Source organism: Gigantopelta aegis, chromosome 6, assembly GCF_016097555.1.
Source record: "Gigantopelta aegis isolate Gae_Host chromosome 6, Gae_host_genome, whole genome shotgun sequence".
In the NCBI taxonomy this organism is placed as follows: domain Eukaryota; kingdom Metazoa; phylum Mollusca; class Gastropoda; order Neomphalida; family Peltospiridae; genus Gigantopelta; species Gigantopelta aegis.
In genome coordinates, this window is record NC_054704.1 from 82,094,949 (window position 1) to 82,110,280 (window position 15,332).

Consider the following 15,332-nt stretch of genomic DNA (forward strand, 5'->3'; position numbering starts at 1 on the left):
CAAAGTTGCATAGATACAATTATTTATAATTTCTTTTTTAAAATATGAAGACTAAACTATCTTGTCCTTTTTTAGGTTGTTCAATTGTTAAATATTACATTTCTCGTGAAAATGTACTTTTTTCGTTTGTAGATAGGTCTACCTGAAATTCTACCCGCCCCTCTTATTATATCTCTTTCACACACACACACACACACACACACACGCACGCACACGCGCGCGCGCGCACACACACACGCACACACATGCACAAACGCACACCCATATAAAACGAAGAACTGATAATGGTTCTTTAAATATAGGCTTCCCCATCCTGTTACGTCATACATACAAATATATGACGTCATCTTTCTGAACAGCTGGTTTACTGAAAATAGGCGTATCCTTATAAAACAAACAGGTATATATTAATAATTTTCTGTACATGCTTAATTAAAAATACAAAATGGATGATTGTTAAGTCTAAAATTTAAATCGTGTAGGCCCTACAACTTGTACTACAAGCATTCTGTTTATAATGATTATATTATATTTATTTATTTTATAGTTTCCAAAACATATTAATTCGATTTTTGTGTGTTGTGACGGTTGACGGATTGGATGTGCATTTTAAATAGTTCTCTTTATTTATTTAATATGCTTCGAACTAAAAACAAAGATAATTATTTCGCAATACGGCAGCCATAGGAACAAGTAAAGGGAAATAATTACACATCCAAGTATACTGTAATGATGACAAGGTTGTCTCCCTTTACCAGAAAGTGCGAGAGAGAGAGAGAGAGAGAGAGAGAGAGAGAGAGAGAGAGAGAGGAGAGGAGGGAGGTGGGATTGAGGGAGGGAGGGGTCTATTTTCGTAATACATACGTCCAAAATAGATCTACTATAAAATTAATATTAAACATTATGCGCGGTCAGTCTAGAATCTATCCCCATCAGTGCCACGCTCATTGGCCAAGTTCTCGTTTCAGCCAGTGTACCACGACTGATTTATCAAAAGGCGTTGGAATGTGCTATCATGTCTGGGATGTTGCATATAAAAGATCCCTTGCTACTAATGGAAAAATGTAGCAGATTTCCTCTCTAAGACTATGCCAAAATTAACATTTAATGTTTGACATCCATTAGTCGATGATTAATAAACTCTGCTCTCCACAATCAAGACCCCCCACCCCTGCTAAAATTCCTGCACACGCACCTGCTATTCTGAGTTTGCTACCCTTGTAAGATGTTTCCGACAAATAAAATCTTGGAACGACTAAAATATATACAAAACATTAAAAAAAATTCCACAATATATTGAATGTTTTTGGTTGTTCTAATGCTTGTAAATAGCCCAAATTGGATTTGGTCTCCCAATAATTTCGTATGTAGCCTACAAATATATATGTATCAGGAAATAAAATGAAGTTTGACCAAAAACATATTTAATATACAACCACTGATATTTTATGAAGAAATAAAAGTATTTAATTAATTATATATTTTTTAATAATTAGGCCTAAAAGGTATGTTTTTAGCAACAGCATAGGCTTACAATGGCAAAATACCCAAGACAGTCCCTTTAAATTTAAAACTAAAAATGAAAATTATTGCTATAGGGATATCTATATGTATTATGATTATTTATTAATTATTATTAATTTTTTTTAAAGAATAACTGTATAAATTAAAGCAGATTGCTGATGGTACTTTAAAAAAACCCTGTTTAGACAGGTACAGAAGATGGGCTAGCCTACATATTTTGTGAACTGCGTACGGATATTAATTTTTAAAAATAAAATATATTATTTACGTAACTTTAACATTAACTTTAAAACCAACATTCATAATTTACCATGGATATATTTTATAATTTAAGCAGTATACATGTACCGCCATTTTCTTTATCACCGGCATCGAAAATGGGTTGTCAGATATTAAACCAATAGATCGATTAAAACTGTCGATTTTAATAAATACACATTTAAGATGGTCACTGTATTAGATAAAACGAATCACACAACAAGATATACATCAAACTGAAACATATTATTTGAATTACAATAACTGAAAGATGTGTTCATTTTATGTGGGGAGAAAATGGCGGATCAATATAGTCTGTGCTGCCGTTGCTGTTTAAAACGTCACTTTGCCCCATTATACATCACTGTCAACACAAAACAATACACATACATAGAAAACCAATGTTTAGTGCTTATAATAAACTGAAAATAATTCCTCTACGCACTTCTAGAAATGTAATATTGTTGAATAAACACAAACACCGTTAGCGGTTGCGCTCCGCTAGCTTCAAGAAAATCGTCAAGATCTATCAAATATGCAGTCAGAAAAAGTTAATTGTTTTACAAAATGATAGATTAGTGTCATATTTAATCATACGTCAAGAAAAAAATAATTAACAAAATTATATTAGTATCCAGAACTGTAATAAACCACCGTCAGGAAGCACAAATTGTGAGTAAACTCCCGCGGTGACAACGCTAGCCAAGGTGACGTTAAGCGATGACTTCTTTTACGTCCGTGCTCTGGTTTTATAAGCGCGCGCATCGAAAGCGTTGTCAACAGCTCTAATTTAACAGCTTGACTGGTTGATCATAGTGCTTCTTTACGACTTTGAAATTAAATTTTTCTACATCAACATTAATACCAACAATGGCCGACACAGAAGTAGCACCTGTAGCGGAGGCACCCACTGTTGCTAAACCTAAGACTCCAAAGAAGAAGGCGAGCAAAACGAAGACGACGACCAAAAAGCCAATCAACCACCCGAAATACTGCGACATGATCAAAGAAGCGATCGGCGCGTTGAAGGATCGTGGCGGATCGTCGAGGCAGGCCCTGCTAAGGTACATCATGAAGCACTACAAAGTTGGAGATGAGAAATCCACGAACGCCCACCTGAAACTCGCCCTGCGTGCAGGAGTGAAAAATGGAGGCCTGAAGCAGTCCAAGGGTACGGGTGCATCCGGGTCCTTCAAAGTCGGAGAGGGAAAAACCACAAAATCCAAGAAAGTGAAGAAGGTGATGAAGCCAAAATCTGCAGCAAAGCGTAAGATCACCAAGAAGCCAAAGAAGTCGAAGTCGAAGAAATCAGATGACAAGAAGAGCAAGAGGAACAAGACCAAGAAAGTTAAGAAGTCTGCAGACAAGAAATCGAAGACGTCGAAGCCCAAAAAACTGAAGGTCAACAAAACCAAGAAACCAAAGCCAGCAAAGAAGTGAGCGGTTAATTCGGACTTTGAAAAACCCCTAAAAAAAAAAAAATGTCAATACCCGCAAAAAGGTGACTAAATCATATGTATAGCTGGTGCGATTACATATTTATTAATTCTCAACGAGAGGACTATAGACTATTTCATTCAAGTGCACATTCTATCCGTTGGCGTGGAGTGCTTCAGAGAAGTGGAAGTGTGGTGTGTATAGTTCATTAAATGGACAGTGGTCAGTTATCACAGTGCTTGAAGAAGCTGAATGGTGTTTTTTCTTCAGACTGAAAAACGATATTTATTAATTTGGTGTGACCGAATTGCCTGAAACAGAACGTTCGTACTCCAGAAATTGTGTATGTTAGAAACTGTTACGGTACGTAGTTATTACCATTTTAAAATCACTGAATGCTAAAGACTGTTAAGTGGACTTTTGAAACTATTTGTTTTGAACTTTGTTTTATACAACTCGGGACGTATGTAAATATATTCATTTATAAACATATTAAATATGTTTTATGAAATTCGACTTGTTTTCTGTGCATGCTTTTTGTTCTGATTGATTATTCATGTTAATGCATTATTGTGAACTTGCATAATTGGCTGGTTTTTATTCTGGAATTTAGTTCTTTGAGAACTTTGCATCGGAAGATTCCAAAAACTTGAGGGAGGGGAGATGGAGGCAATATAAATGCCCACAACCATTTCTTCACATAACGAGACAAATGGATTTTTAACTGCTCCAGAATTTATTGCGTGGAGGTGGGGGCCCAATAATTTGCCTGGCAATTGCCACATGTTCCCTTTGTAGGCACTGGTTTTGCTCACCCTCACCGCCATGTGATTAATTCTGGAACTATTCTTATCCCGAAACCAACAATTGTTTTTCAAAACTGGCTCCAGACACTATCGCTCTCTGGCGAACTCTGAGGGGGGGGGGCGGGGGATCAAACCACCTCCGTAGATTCGTTCTTCAACTGATTTTTTCTCACCACAACTGATCAAAAGGCTGTGATATGTGCTTTCCAGGCATATATCCGACGCCATATAACCGTACATAAAATGTGTTGAGTGCGTCGTTAAATTAAAAAAAAATTTAAAAAAAATCGAAGGATTTTTAAAATCACGCTTTTTTGTTTTGTTTTTATTTGATCCATCCGGTGAAATAAACTGCTGACATCGTAATCTTTTAGGGTCAGTCTGAAACTTTGTACCAAATATTCCTGTCATCTACAGGTCCGAAATATGGGCTCTGTATTCCAAGTAGTTTGAGAACTGGTTATTCTGCAAACAATGGTAGGTGTAGCTCGAAAATTGCCGCTATCATTTTTATCCTGTTTCAAGGCCTATTATCCCAGCAAATAATGTACATAGAAATCCGAAAGTAGTCATAATAAGTAGTCATAATTTAACTTTTTCTGTCAAATCAATCCCTATGTGAGAATTAATTATGGAACATCTTCTGAACTCGGGGAAAAATAATTTGGGGGCCTTTTAAATGACGCTCCCTCCCCCCTCCCAATTTTCTTTTGGGTTGACTTAAAATCCCGAAACCTATTTTATTTTATAACTTATGTTGTTTATGTGTACCAAATTTGATTATTCATATTGAAGTCTTGTGAAAATTTATTTGATTTTAGCACTCACGGAGCACTGGAGTGGACTTAACAGAGAAACAAAAAACAAAATAAATGAGTGTAATATTAAATGTAAACGATGTTTTTGGTGTCTAAAACATGGCTGCTCGTAAGATAAAGGATTGTTGAGGTCTACTGGAAACCTTTAGCCTTCTTAGTACTCGTATACTATTTTCAAGTTTCTATGTACATTATTTCCTGAGATAAAGGCATTAGAAATATAGCACGTAATGATGATGGCCATTTTCTATATAAATTTAACACCTACCACGTTTAGCAAAATGACCATTTCTCAACAAGTACTTGGAATACAGAAGCCAAATTTCGGATTTATTTATGTGCATGACAGGAATATTTGGTACAAATTTCAAGTGAATCCAAGACTGAAGTGGGTGGGTGACCCAAAATATTTGCTGATTTGAGATGGATTTACCCAATATTTGGACATACTAGATGTCATAACAGAATACAGTTACTCTTAATAGTTTCATTTTTACAAGAGACATTTATTCCGCATTATTTTCCCTTGGAGCGGAACTCACGTTTTCGTCAGATCCCCCCCCCCCCCCCCCCCCCCCCCAAATCTGGTTATGACCAGATGTCCATGCCAGAGGTGTGCCTGGATGTTAATTAACATACCTAATCCCAAGACAAAAAGAAAAAAAGGTGCTATTGGGAGAGGACATCTCCCCACCAGAGGACCCCAGTATCGGGATACATGTGACTGAATGTTGTCAAGAAAAATATGATAAAAAAGGTGTGATCGAGAGAGGGCATCTTAACACCGGGGAACGCCAGTGGATTTTTTTTGGTCAATTTGGCTCGATATTGGTGCGTGTGTGTGTGTGTGTATGTGTATGGTCATGGGATGCCGCTGGGTTACAAATGTTACTGATAGTGAGTTAGGCTGCCTTTCCATTGGTGCGGTTTTACCCGAACGGCTATTTCTGCCGCTAAGCGGGAAAAATCAAATGCGTTGATTTGCATTGACGTCTTTCCATTGACACGGGTACTAACCATGCGGCAAAAAAAAGTCGATCATATATCGATTTTTTGCCAGCCGTACGGCTCGAACCGCATGGGGAATCCATAAAATGACGTCATTTTGGGGGTATTACCCATGATTACACATTTCCCGCACTTGTGTCTTTTATAGCGTTATTTAATTTTCAAGTTTTAAGAGTAGGCATATTTAGCATTCTTCGTGCAATGGGCGAGGAAACTTCACACATGAGCAAACTGAAATTTTAACTGACTTGGTAATCGAAAACCCGGTATTTATTACCAATCCTTAAGTGAATATAAGTACCAGATCTTAACTAATACTTGCTGGACGAAGATCGCAAGAAAATTCAACGTCCATAACTTGACAGGTGCAATAATAATAATAATAATAATAATAATTTAATATTATGTTACTATTATACACCAGGCCCGTAATAACGACTTGGGGGGGGGGGGGGGGGGGGGGGGGGCCGCACTGACGGATCGGGTACAAACTATATCAGATTTCGATTACAATGGCAAACACTAATGTGTTAAAAAACAAAACAAACAAAAAACTCACAAGTGGGGGGGGGGGGGGGGGCGCGTTAGCTCTCGTATCTAACAGTCGGTCTCATCCTCTTACAAAAATGTTTTTTGATGTTGTTTTTTTGTAATTAATTTCAATTTAGTTTGATCTAAGAAGAAAAGTAGGCCTAAGTGTTTTGGAATAGGCCTATAACAAAAAAACAACTATGTTTGTGTCCAGTTTTGAAAACAATCGGCTCAGAAATAAATATGTAGTAAATTACATAGTATGGGGGGGGGGGGGGGGGGCGTTCCCTGTGGGAAGGACTATCAGTAAGTTCAAATCTCGATTTGATCAAATGTTTTTTTTTTCTATAGAAGTTTTATTAGTAATGGATCTTCCTCATTTAACAATGACATGTTTGCATATAGCCGCTTAAATAATTAATGACGTCACATGGAAGGAACCGTGTCGTAAGAACGCTTTAGTGGAAATATGCGGAAATAACCGCACTAATGGAAAGACAGCCTTAAGGGAACGCAATATGGCCGATGTATTTTTGTGCTTTTGAATGAATGAATGAATGAATGAATGAATGTTTAAGGACACTCCAGCACAAAAATACACATCTATTGTGGCTATTGTGTCTTAAACATTCAAGCAAGGGAGTGCTTGAGCCAAGGACGTAACCATTACAGTTGAACATAATAAAATGACATGTACAAAATGGTGTTTAAAGATTGCTTTTTAGCGAAATATATATTTTTTAATATAATACAGGAAACAGTAGTGCATGTGATATTACAACATGCGAAAGGCTGGCGTGTGTGTAGATGAGGAGAAATCGGAGTCTGCTAAAAACAATTAAAACAAATTCGAGGGAACATGACCTGACCCCCCCTCCCCACCCCACCCCGAAACGTCGCTCGCCACAGTCTAGACCTACCCCGTACAATTTCCTGCTCACGCGCCTAAAATGTACGTATTTGTGAATGAATTAATCTACCATAACTCTTTAAAGTTTGTTGGTACACTTTATATGGAGTAACGTCCCTTAGATTGGCTGATATTTTTGTATCTAACAGTACACTCCTCCCCTTACAGGCGGAGGGTTTAGTTGCACACTTGTTTTAGTTTTGTTTAGTTTTTAAAGAATATAATTATATCACTGTTTCTATATTTACAGGTTGTTGTCGATGTAAGAACTAAACGTTTATCTGGAATTGGACCAGTATAATTAAATGTTTCTTTTAAATTATTGGATGTCGGCCTGTTGACATGATGACTATAGGCTACAGACCAATTTTTTGATTATTTGATTATAATTGTTTGATTATAATTTTCGATTGTTATTTATGTATTTCTTATTTAAATATTTATATATAAGTTTTTGAGGATTTTCTATATGTATGTAATTTTACAACATATTTGTATATAAGTGGAAATAAATGGCGTGTGTATGCATGTACATGTATTAATGTCTGTATGGGAAAATAAAAATACATTGTAAATGAAAAAGGGGGGAGAGAGAGAGAGAGAGAGAGAGAGAGAGAGAGAGAGAGAGAGAGAGAGCTGGAGAGAGCTGGAGAGAGAGGGGGCGGGGGTATGGAGAGGGAGAGAGATAATGAATGAGCGAGAGAGACCGAGACGGACAGACAGACAATTAAATACTTAATTTTAGATAGGTTATGACAAAGGCGGAGAAACAGTGTTGTTTTATATCTAGTCTACATGTTCTAAATTATAAGGCTAGATGTATTAATTTTACAAGATAAAAAAAAAAAGTTAAATTATTTTCACACACACACACGCACACACGCATATGTTCACACACACGTTCACACACACACACACACACACACACACGCGCGCGCGCACATACAGATACTACAGATACTGTGACATACACACCTATAAAATGTGTCTGTGACTATGTTTAAGTGTGGTGAGAAGATCTAGCTTAGTTGGTAGAGCGTTCGCCTGGCAATCTAATTAATATTAGCTCCACTGGTAAACCAGTAGAGCTAACTTTAATCAGATTGGCTCGCCTGGGTGCTTTGGTCGTACCTCGGTGGACCCGTTCTCTGATAGGAGTGTGTTGTTCTGTATCGACAAAGCACATATCGACGATTCCTTGTTTGTAATGAAAAAAATGTAGCTGGCTTCCTCCAAGACTATATATACAGTAGAATTTCATTGGCTCGAACGCCCAACGGTCGAACCTACTGGTATTCTCGAATCAAGAACAATGTCCCGATTTTTTCTCTCTATTAAACCCTTCTATTTTGGTGCTGATTGGTCGAATACCCCTGGGGTCGAACAGGAGCTTTCTCTCGAACCAGTTTATTGGTCCGAACTGTAAAATTAAACATATTTAGCTCGAACAGCTAAGTCTATGCGAGGAAATATATATATAAAATAATAATTTATGTAGGAATTTTTCATCGACCTGGATGCATCCTAATGGTAGAAAAATAGCCATGATTGTGGATAATTGTCCCGCCCACCCTAAAATGAAAGGTCTGAAAGTTATTGAGCTGATCTCTTTGCCACCTAACACAACCAGTCAAACACAGCCCATGGACCAAGGCGTGATAAACAACCTAAAAAGCCACGACAAACGACAGCAGACAGAAACACAGACGTGCTAATTACTGGACGATGTATTTGATGCAGGTGACACAAAAAACAATAGCCAATTGTTTACGTCACGCTAAGTTTGGTCCCAGCTCTAACGACGACACAACTATGAATGAAGATGAAGACGACGACAATTATGTTCCAGTTTTATATATCCTCTATTATATAGTTTTGTCAATCGTATTCGTTTCTTTAACGCTGATAAATAATTGTTACAAATATATATCTCATCCAACATTTGACGGCAACTTTATTACTCATGAGTCAATCGGATCATCTTGCCCAAGCCGGTTTTATGGAAATATCCGATTGATTTTTGTGGTACAGAAACACCCGACAACGGCCGAATGCATGGTTCGAACTACCCGATGGGTCGAACAGACTTTGATGCACCGACAGTGTAGCCAATGAGATTCTACTGTATATGAAAATTATCAAATGTTTGTAATCTAATAGCCGATGATTAATATAGCATTGTATTAAAGTGTCGTCATTAAACAATGTGTGTGTTTTGTTGTTGTTTTTGAACGCAGAAAATCCTGATTAAACTAAAAGAAAAAAGTATGTTGTTATTGTTGTTTTTGAAATGGATAATATATATAGTTCCGTGTTCACACTGGCAGTTTACATCGATTTCAAATGATATACTAGTAATGTATTGACATTGTATATAGTAATACGTCGTAAATCGATTTTAGTTCCAGATTTTGTAGCCATTCTAAAAGGTTTTCGGCAAATAAAATATTTTTGCATTATGAAAACTACAGTTTACTTAAAGTTACATTCTCTGGTTACCATAGTATAACATCATGTACAAATGTGAAATACAAGCTCAAATGCACTTTTAAAAAAGTCGTGTGCGTTCGCTATGCACGTACATCGTCAAACGTATATGCTTGATTCGTCGCCTGTGCCGCCGTAGCTCGGCAAAGCACAAACGACAGCCTGTTGTCAGTTTCAGTTAACACGTGCGTTTGCCGATTTCAAATTGTAGGGGTGGGGGGGGGGGGGGGGGGTGTTGTTTAACGACATCAAAGATAAAGCATATTGATTTAATAATCATCCGACCCCATACAACCGTAAATAAAATGTGCTGAGTGCGTCGTTAAATAAAACATATCCTATCCTTCCTTCCATCTGCTGTTGGTAATTTGGTAATTTTGACATATAATCTTAGAGGAATCGGGTGCATGTGCAGGGGAGGGTATTGGAGGTCGAGCTTAAAAAAATTTGAAATGTGTTTTTTTGGGGGAGCATGGCCCCATTTAAACTTCGCTCAACACAAGTCTATAACCCCAACCCCGCTGAAATCCCTGCACACGCGCCTTGGAAACCCGCTACATTTTTTTTTAGCAAGGGATCGTTTATATGTACCATCCCACAGACAGGATATCACATACCATGGTCTTTTTGTATACCCGCCGATGGGGATCAATCCTAGACTGACCGCGCATTTCCAAAAAACAACTTTTTAGGTCTAAGTAATGAATAAAAATAACATATAGTCTTGAAAAATGTTACATAAATCGAACACAATACCCTCTTCCTCTACCCCTAGAGCGTTACGTAATTAGTAACACCCCCTTACCCCGCGTATGCCAACAGCTGGCCACTGTCAAAATTTCAAGGCAAATCTCCCACTCACCGGCCCCTGGAAAGGCGTTGTACCATACCTCTATGGATATAAATATGTTTTGGAGATATGAGACGACTCCTCAATCAAGACAGTTAAATTTGTTCAAAAATTGCGAAATCTCACGTGATCTCCTGTTGGGGAATTTTATACTTTTGTGATAAGCCAATGAGATCGGTACGAGCCCGTCAAAAGTGTCCCACTTTCAAAATACTGGCTTTGTTTTTGATCTGGATAAGCCAGCGTAGTGAAACCAATGCGGAGTGCGGCATCATATATGCACTAAATGTAATTGGCGTTTCTGTTCTATATGCTTAAATAATAAAAATATTGCAGGGAATGTAGTTTTAAATCTTAAAATACGAATATCTCTATAACCAATGCATTTTTGGACATAGTGTTTGTAGTATCTCAATACATATTTTTTTATTTTTTTCCAAAATGGATTATAAACGTATCACTCGGTTTGAAAATGTCTTTATCACTAAGTCTATAGTAAGATTGAATATGTATGTAATAAAATGGAATATTGTTACGGACTATCATTTATCCTATAACTTACTCATGATATCCATGTCATAAACCCATATGATAATTTACTTTATTACATACCTGTTCAATCTTACTATACTAATACAAACATCAAATCCGTGCAATAAAATAATCTGTATTAGCACATGTGCAATCCGGACAGAAACTTTTATACGGGGAATCCCCTTTTTATATATATAATTTACAAATGACGTCACATCGTATTTGAAACATTACACAAGGCTGCCCCAGAGTATGATTCTTAACGTTAAGTACATCCATGAAAGGAGTTTTGATCATAGATTTAACAAAGTGTTGTTATGCGTTAAATTAAAAACCGTTTTTGTAAAACATAAAAGAAGGTATGTAATAAATACAGAACTTCACATAGGCCTACGTTGTTTTCGCTTCCTATTTATTGCACTCGTTTATTTTGCGAAAGAACATACGGTATATATTCTTGCGCAAAATAAACTCGTGCAATAAATAGGAAGCGAAAACAACGTATGTGAAGTTCTGTATATTTATTAACCCGGTTAATAATGGTATGCAAATCTGCAAGGTCTCTAGGTAATTTGTTGCTGTGGATGAGTCATTTGCTTACAAGCCAACAAGACCCGTGTACCTGAGCGTAACGTTTTCAAAGATTTGTTTAAAATGCGTGACGTCAAACTAATCTGTGCTAATCGTGATGACGTCATATTATCGATGGCGGCGACTTTAGTATTGTGATTTACTAAAAAAGAATGTTATTTTAGAAGTGTTATAGGATAAATAGAATTCGCTACTCGGTTTTTTTTAATATGTAAAATATCAACCTCGTCTAGTTAATCGGTATTTGTCTCGGCAGAGCCTCGACAAATACCGATTAACATAGACTCGGCTGATATTTTCCATATATTAAAAAATACTCGTGACGAATCCTCTTATTTATCTGATTAGCAATAATAATATTTGGTTCAATACGCATTATTTATCACGAGCATAGGAAGGTGCCAAAAAGTGTGTGAGTGTGGGGGGGGGGGGGGGGGCACTTTTATATTTATACACTTTTACACTATTATAAAGCAAATATAAAGCAAAATATCTGAGGTGTGGGGGGACACATGCCCCCCCCCCCCCTTGCTCCCCCCCCCGGTTCCTACGCCAGTGTTTATTTTTTAATTTTTGAAACATACCGTCGTGTACAAATATACCATCGACGTCCCAAACTGCGTTCACCTAACGTCAAAAACACGAATACAATATTTACGGAAATATTATTTTACATTTTTCAGCTACGATACGTGAAACAAAATAGATTGCAATCAATTAACGTAAAAAATCAACAATGTGGATGTAAAACAAATCCATTCTAGTAAACAAAAGTGAAACACCCTCCGGTAAACAAGAAAGAGTGTGACGTTTCTAACTGCGTTCAGGTGCATGCGTTTGCAAAAAGTATCGTAACATGCATGTGCGGTTCGTCATTTTCCATGTTTAAGGCCACTACAAGAAAAAATATATGTTTCTTAACTATGCACAGTTGACGAACACTTAGTTAAATATTTTTTTTAAACGGAAAAATTCAATTTGTCAAGCGTTCTGGTCCGGTCCGCGTTTTATCAACACACATCGCTAAAACTTGATGTCAGTACTGATGGGCATTACGTTTATACCAGTGAATAGGTTGTAAAATATCATTTTTGAATGAATTGATTCATAATTAACACAATTTATATACTCAAAATTATTTACAATTATTATGAATGGATTATGAATATTATTCACTACAATAGAGGCACAAAAATGTAGCATACTTTTTGCAGATCAAATGTAATAATTGAAAACAAATTCTAATAGGGGTCTTAAAAATCGTACAAATTAAATGCTTTGGCCTTGTTGATCTGGCACTGTGAAGAAAAACCCCATAAATGAACGACATGCCGATGATAATAAATCGGATGTTGATTGCACGAACCGTGCACGAGAAAACAAAGTGAACGGAATTTGAAGCATAACGCAGTTAATACAGAAAGTCATACAGTAAAATTAATGCAGGTTAAGGAAATATTTTCAAAGAGTATTTATCATATTCATGGACAGTAAAATGCGACATGATTCAAATTAGAATGATCAAATAAAAGAAAACGAATAAAAAAGACATAAACTATAAACAGTGAACAAATACTTGACATGTATTTAACTGCTTAAAGAAACTGTTCTGAGTTTGCAGTCATTGTAAGATGTTTCCGAATAGCGGAGTGTTTTGGTGACTAAAATTACATATTAAATACATTTTCTTGTTTAAGAGTACCAGTGTCTGTATATATATTGTGTTTTCGTACGTACTGAATTGGGGGCAAGTGATATATGTTTTGAGTTACTTACCGCCCTTGTTTCTACGGATACTGATATTCTAAACAGGAAAATATCTTTGAGATACAATTTTAGTCAAATAAAGGATATGTTATTGTAAACGTTGTACAATGGCAACAAACTCAGGGCGGTCTCTTCAAAACGTTTAGGCCTACGTTCATGTCAGAAGCCCGTAAGGTCCACCCACTTATTTATTTATTTGCTATTTTTGATACACATGTCACTTTAATCGTGAAAAGAATCTTCATACAGAATGTTATTATCTAAAAAAATTACTTGATTCGTGGACGGAAATGGCCGATCAACAGTCGGAAAACGGTCGATATTGCACAACTTCTCGGTGAACAGTTTATATATCTATATTTACGTTCTGTTTGTCGGGTGAGCCGTGGCGCAGTGGATTTGAATCGACATATTCAATCAGTTGAGCCTGAAGCATTTGATCTATCCTCGTCGGGGACACCTCGGTCGAACCGGCGGGGATACCACTGAGCCAACTCGACACTCACCTTAAAAAAAAAAAAAAAAAACAAAAAAAAAAAACAACTTTTTCAAAAAGAAAAAAGAAGAAAAAAAGGTAAAACAGAAAAAAGAAGAATGAAAAGGTATCAAACCCATCTCAGTTTCGCTATATATTAACTTCTTTTTCAAAGATATTAAAAAAACCCCGAATGTCAGGATATCAAACCCACCGCTGTTTTGCTTTCAGAATTTGTACCTTTACTTTACAACAAAGCAGACATCGCCAACCCTTTCTTGTATTATAAATAAAATGCGATGTTGCGACTTTAATATCCGTGTCATATCCACTGGGACCTAAAAGGAACTGAAGCATGGCCCCAGATATTACACTGTCTCACCCCTTCGCAAAACTGACGTATTAATTATTGAGGTCATCCTCTTGTATCGTGTGTGCGTGCGTGCGTGCGTGTTTCTGTGTGTATGTGGTTTGTGTATGTATGAGTGTATGGTGTGTGGTGTGTGTGGGTATGGTGTGTGTATGTGTGTTGTGTTGTGTTGTGTGTGTGTGTGTGTGTGTGTGTGTGTGTAAAGTATTTAATAATTTTGTTTAGTGCCAAATCATTTAATAGTACTTTTATTTGTTTATTTGTGTGTTTATCAGAAATAACATAAATCTCAAAAGTCCCATAACAGTAGGTTTTCGAATAGTGCTTACTTTTAATAATAAAAATGGGATCCATCCTTCTTTACGTCTGTCTCCACCCACTGATAGACCAACACACGCAATGCTCTGGAAAATATACAATTACATTAACCGTATTTCCCACGAGAACAGTTTTTATAGCTGTATTAAAATGTTGCTACCAGACGAACACAAAAAAGGAATGAAGTCGGAATACCCAAGTGATATGTGAACAGAAAAGTGATATATTTATGACCCGACCCCCCCCCCCAAAAAAAAAAAAAAAACGAACCATGTACACACACGCACGCGCGCGCTTTGTATTAACTGGAATGAAAAATTATTCATAGTCGCGGTGAATTAAATGGCCACCAAAGAATAATTGTACTCCATTTTACTTCACTAACGTGGTTTTAATCATTTTAAAGTGCATTCACCGCTAATATACATCTTTCCAACTCAAACGGCTCAGATTTGACCTGATTGTCCCTTTAAGTGTTTTTTTTTTCACGCAGACCACTCCCCCTGAAACAAACCCTGGATCCGCGCCTGCAAAAGCTGTGCCCAGGGTATTCCCATGGACATACTTGCACTGTGAATGAATAGAGATATGAAAAATATGTTTGTGTTTACTTTAGCAGCAAATATATTATACAATAATGACTAAAAA

At 36.8% G+C, this 15,332-nt stretch overlaps 1 protein-coding gene and 1 long non-coding RNA gene across 2 annotated transcripts; both read left to right on the forward strand.

Moving 5' to 3' along the window:
* Positions 1–352: 352 nt before the first annotated feature.
* On the forward strand, positions 353–7,820 carry LOC121375387. The gene is made up of 2 exons (XR_005958307.1): positions 353–400; positions 7,543–7,820. It is a non-coding gene; the product is annotated as an uncharacterized LOC121375387 (long non-coding RNA).
* Positions 2,560–3,730, forward strand: LOC121375385 (histone H1-delta-like). The gene has a single exon (XM_041502807.1). The coding sequence runs from the start codon at positions 2,653–2,655 to the stop codon at positions 3,220–3,222; it is 570 nt and encodes a 189-aa protein (XP_041358741.1). The 5' UTR covers positions 2,560–2,652; the 3' UTR covers positions 3,223–3,730.
* Positions 7,821–15,332: the final 7,512 nt, after the last annotated feature.

Excerpts from the sequence above, each read along its gene's own strand:
- LOC121375385 (XM_041502807.1), top strand. The coding sequence starts at position 2,653 with ATGGCCGACACAGAAGTAGCACCTGTAGCGGAGGCACCCACTGTTGCT.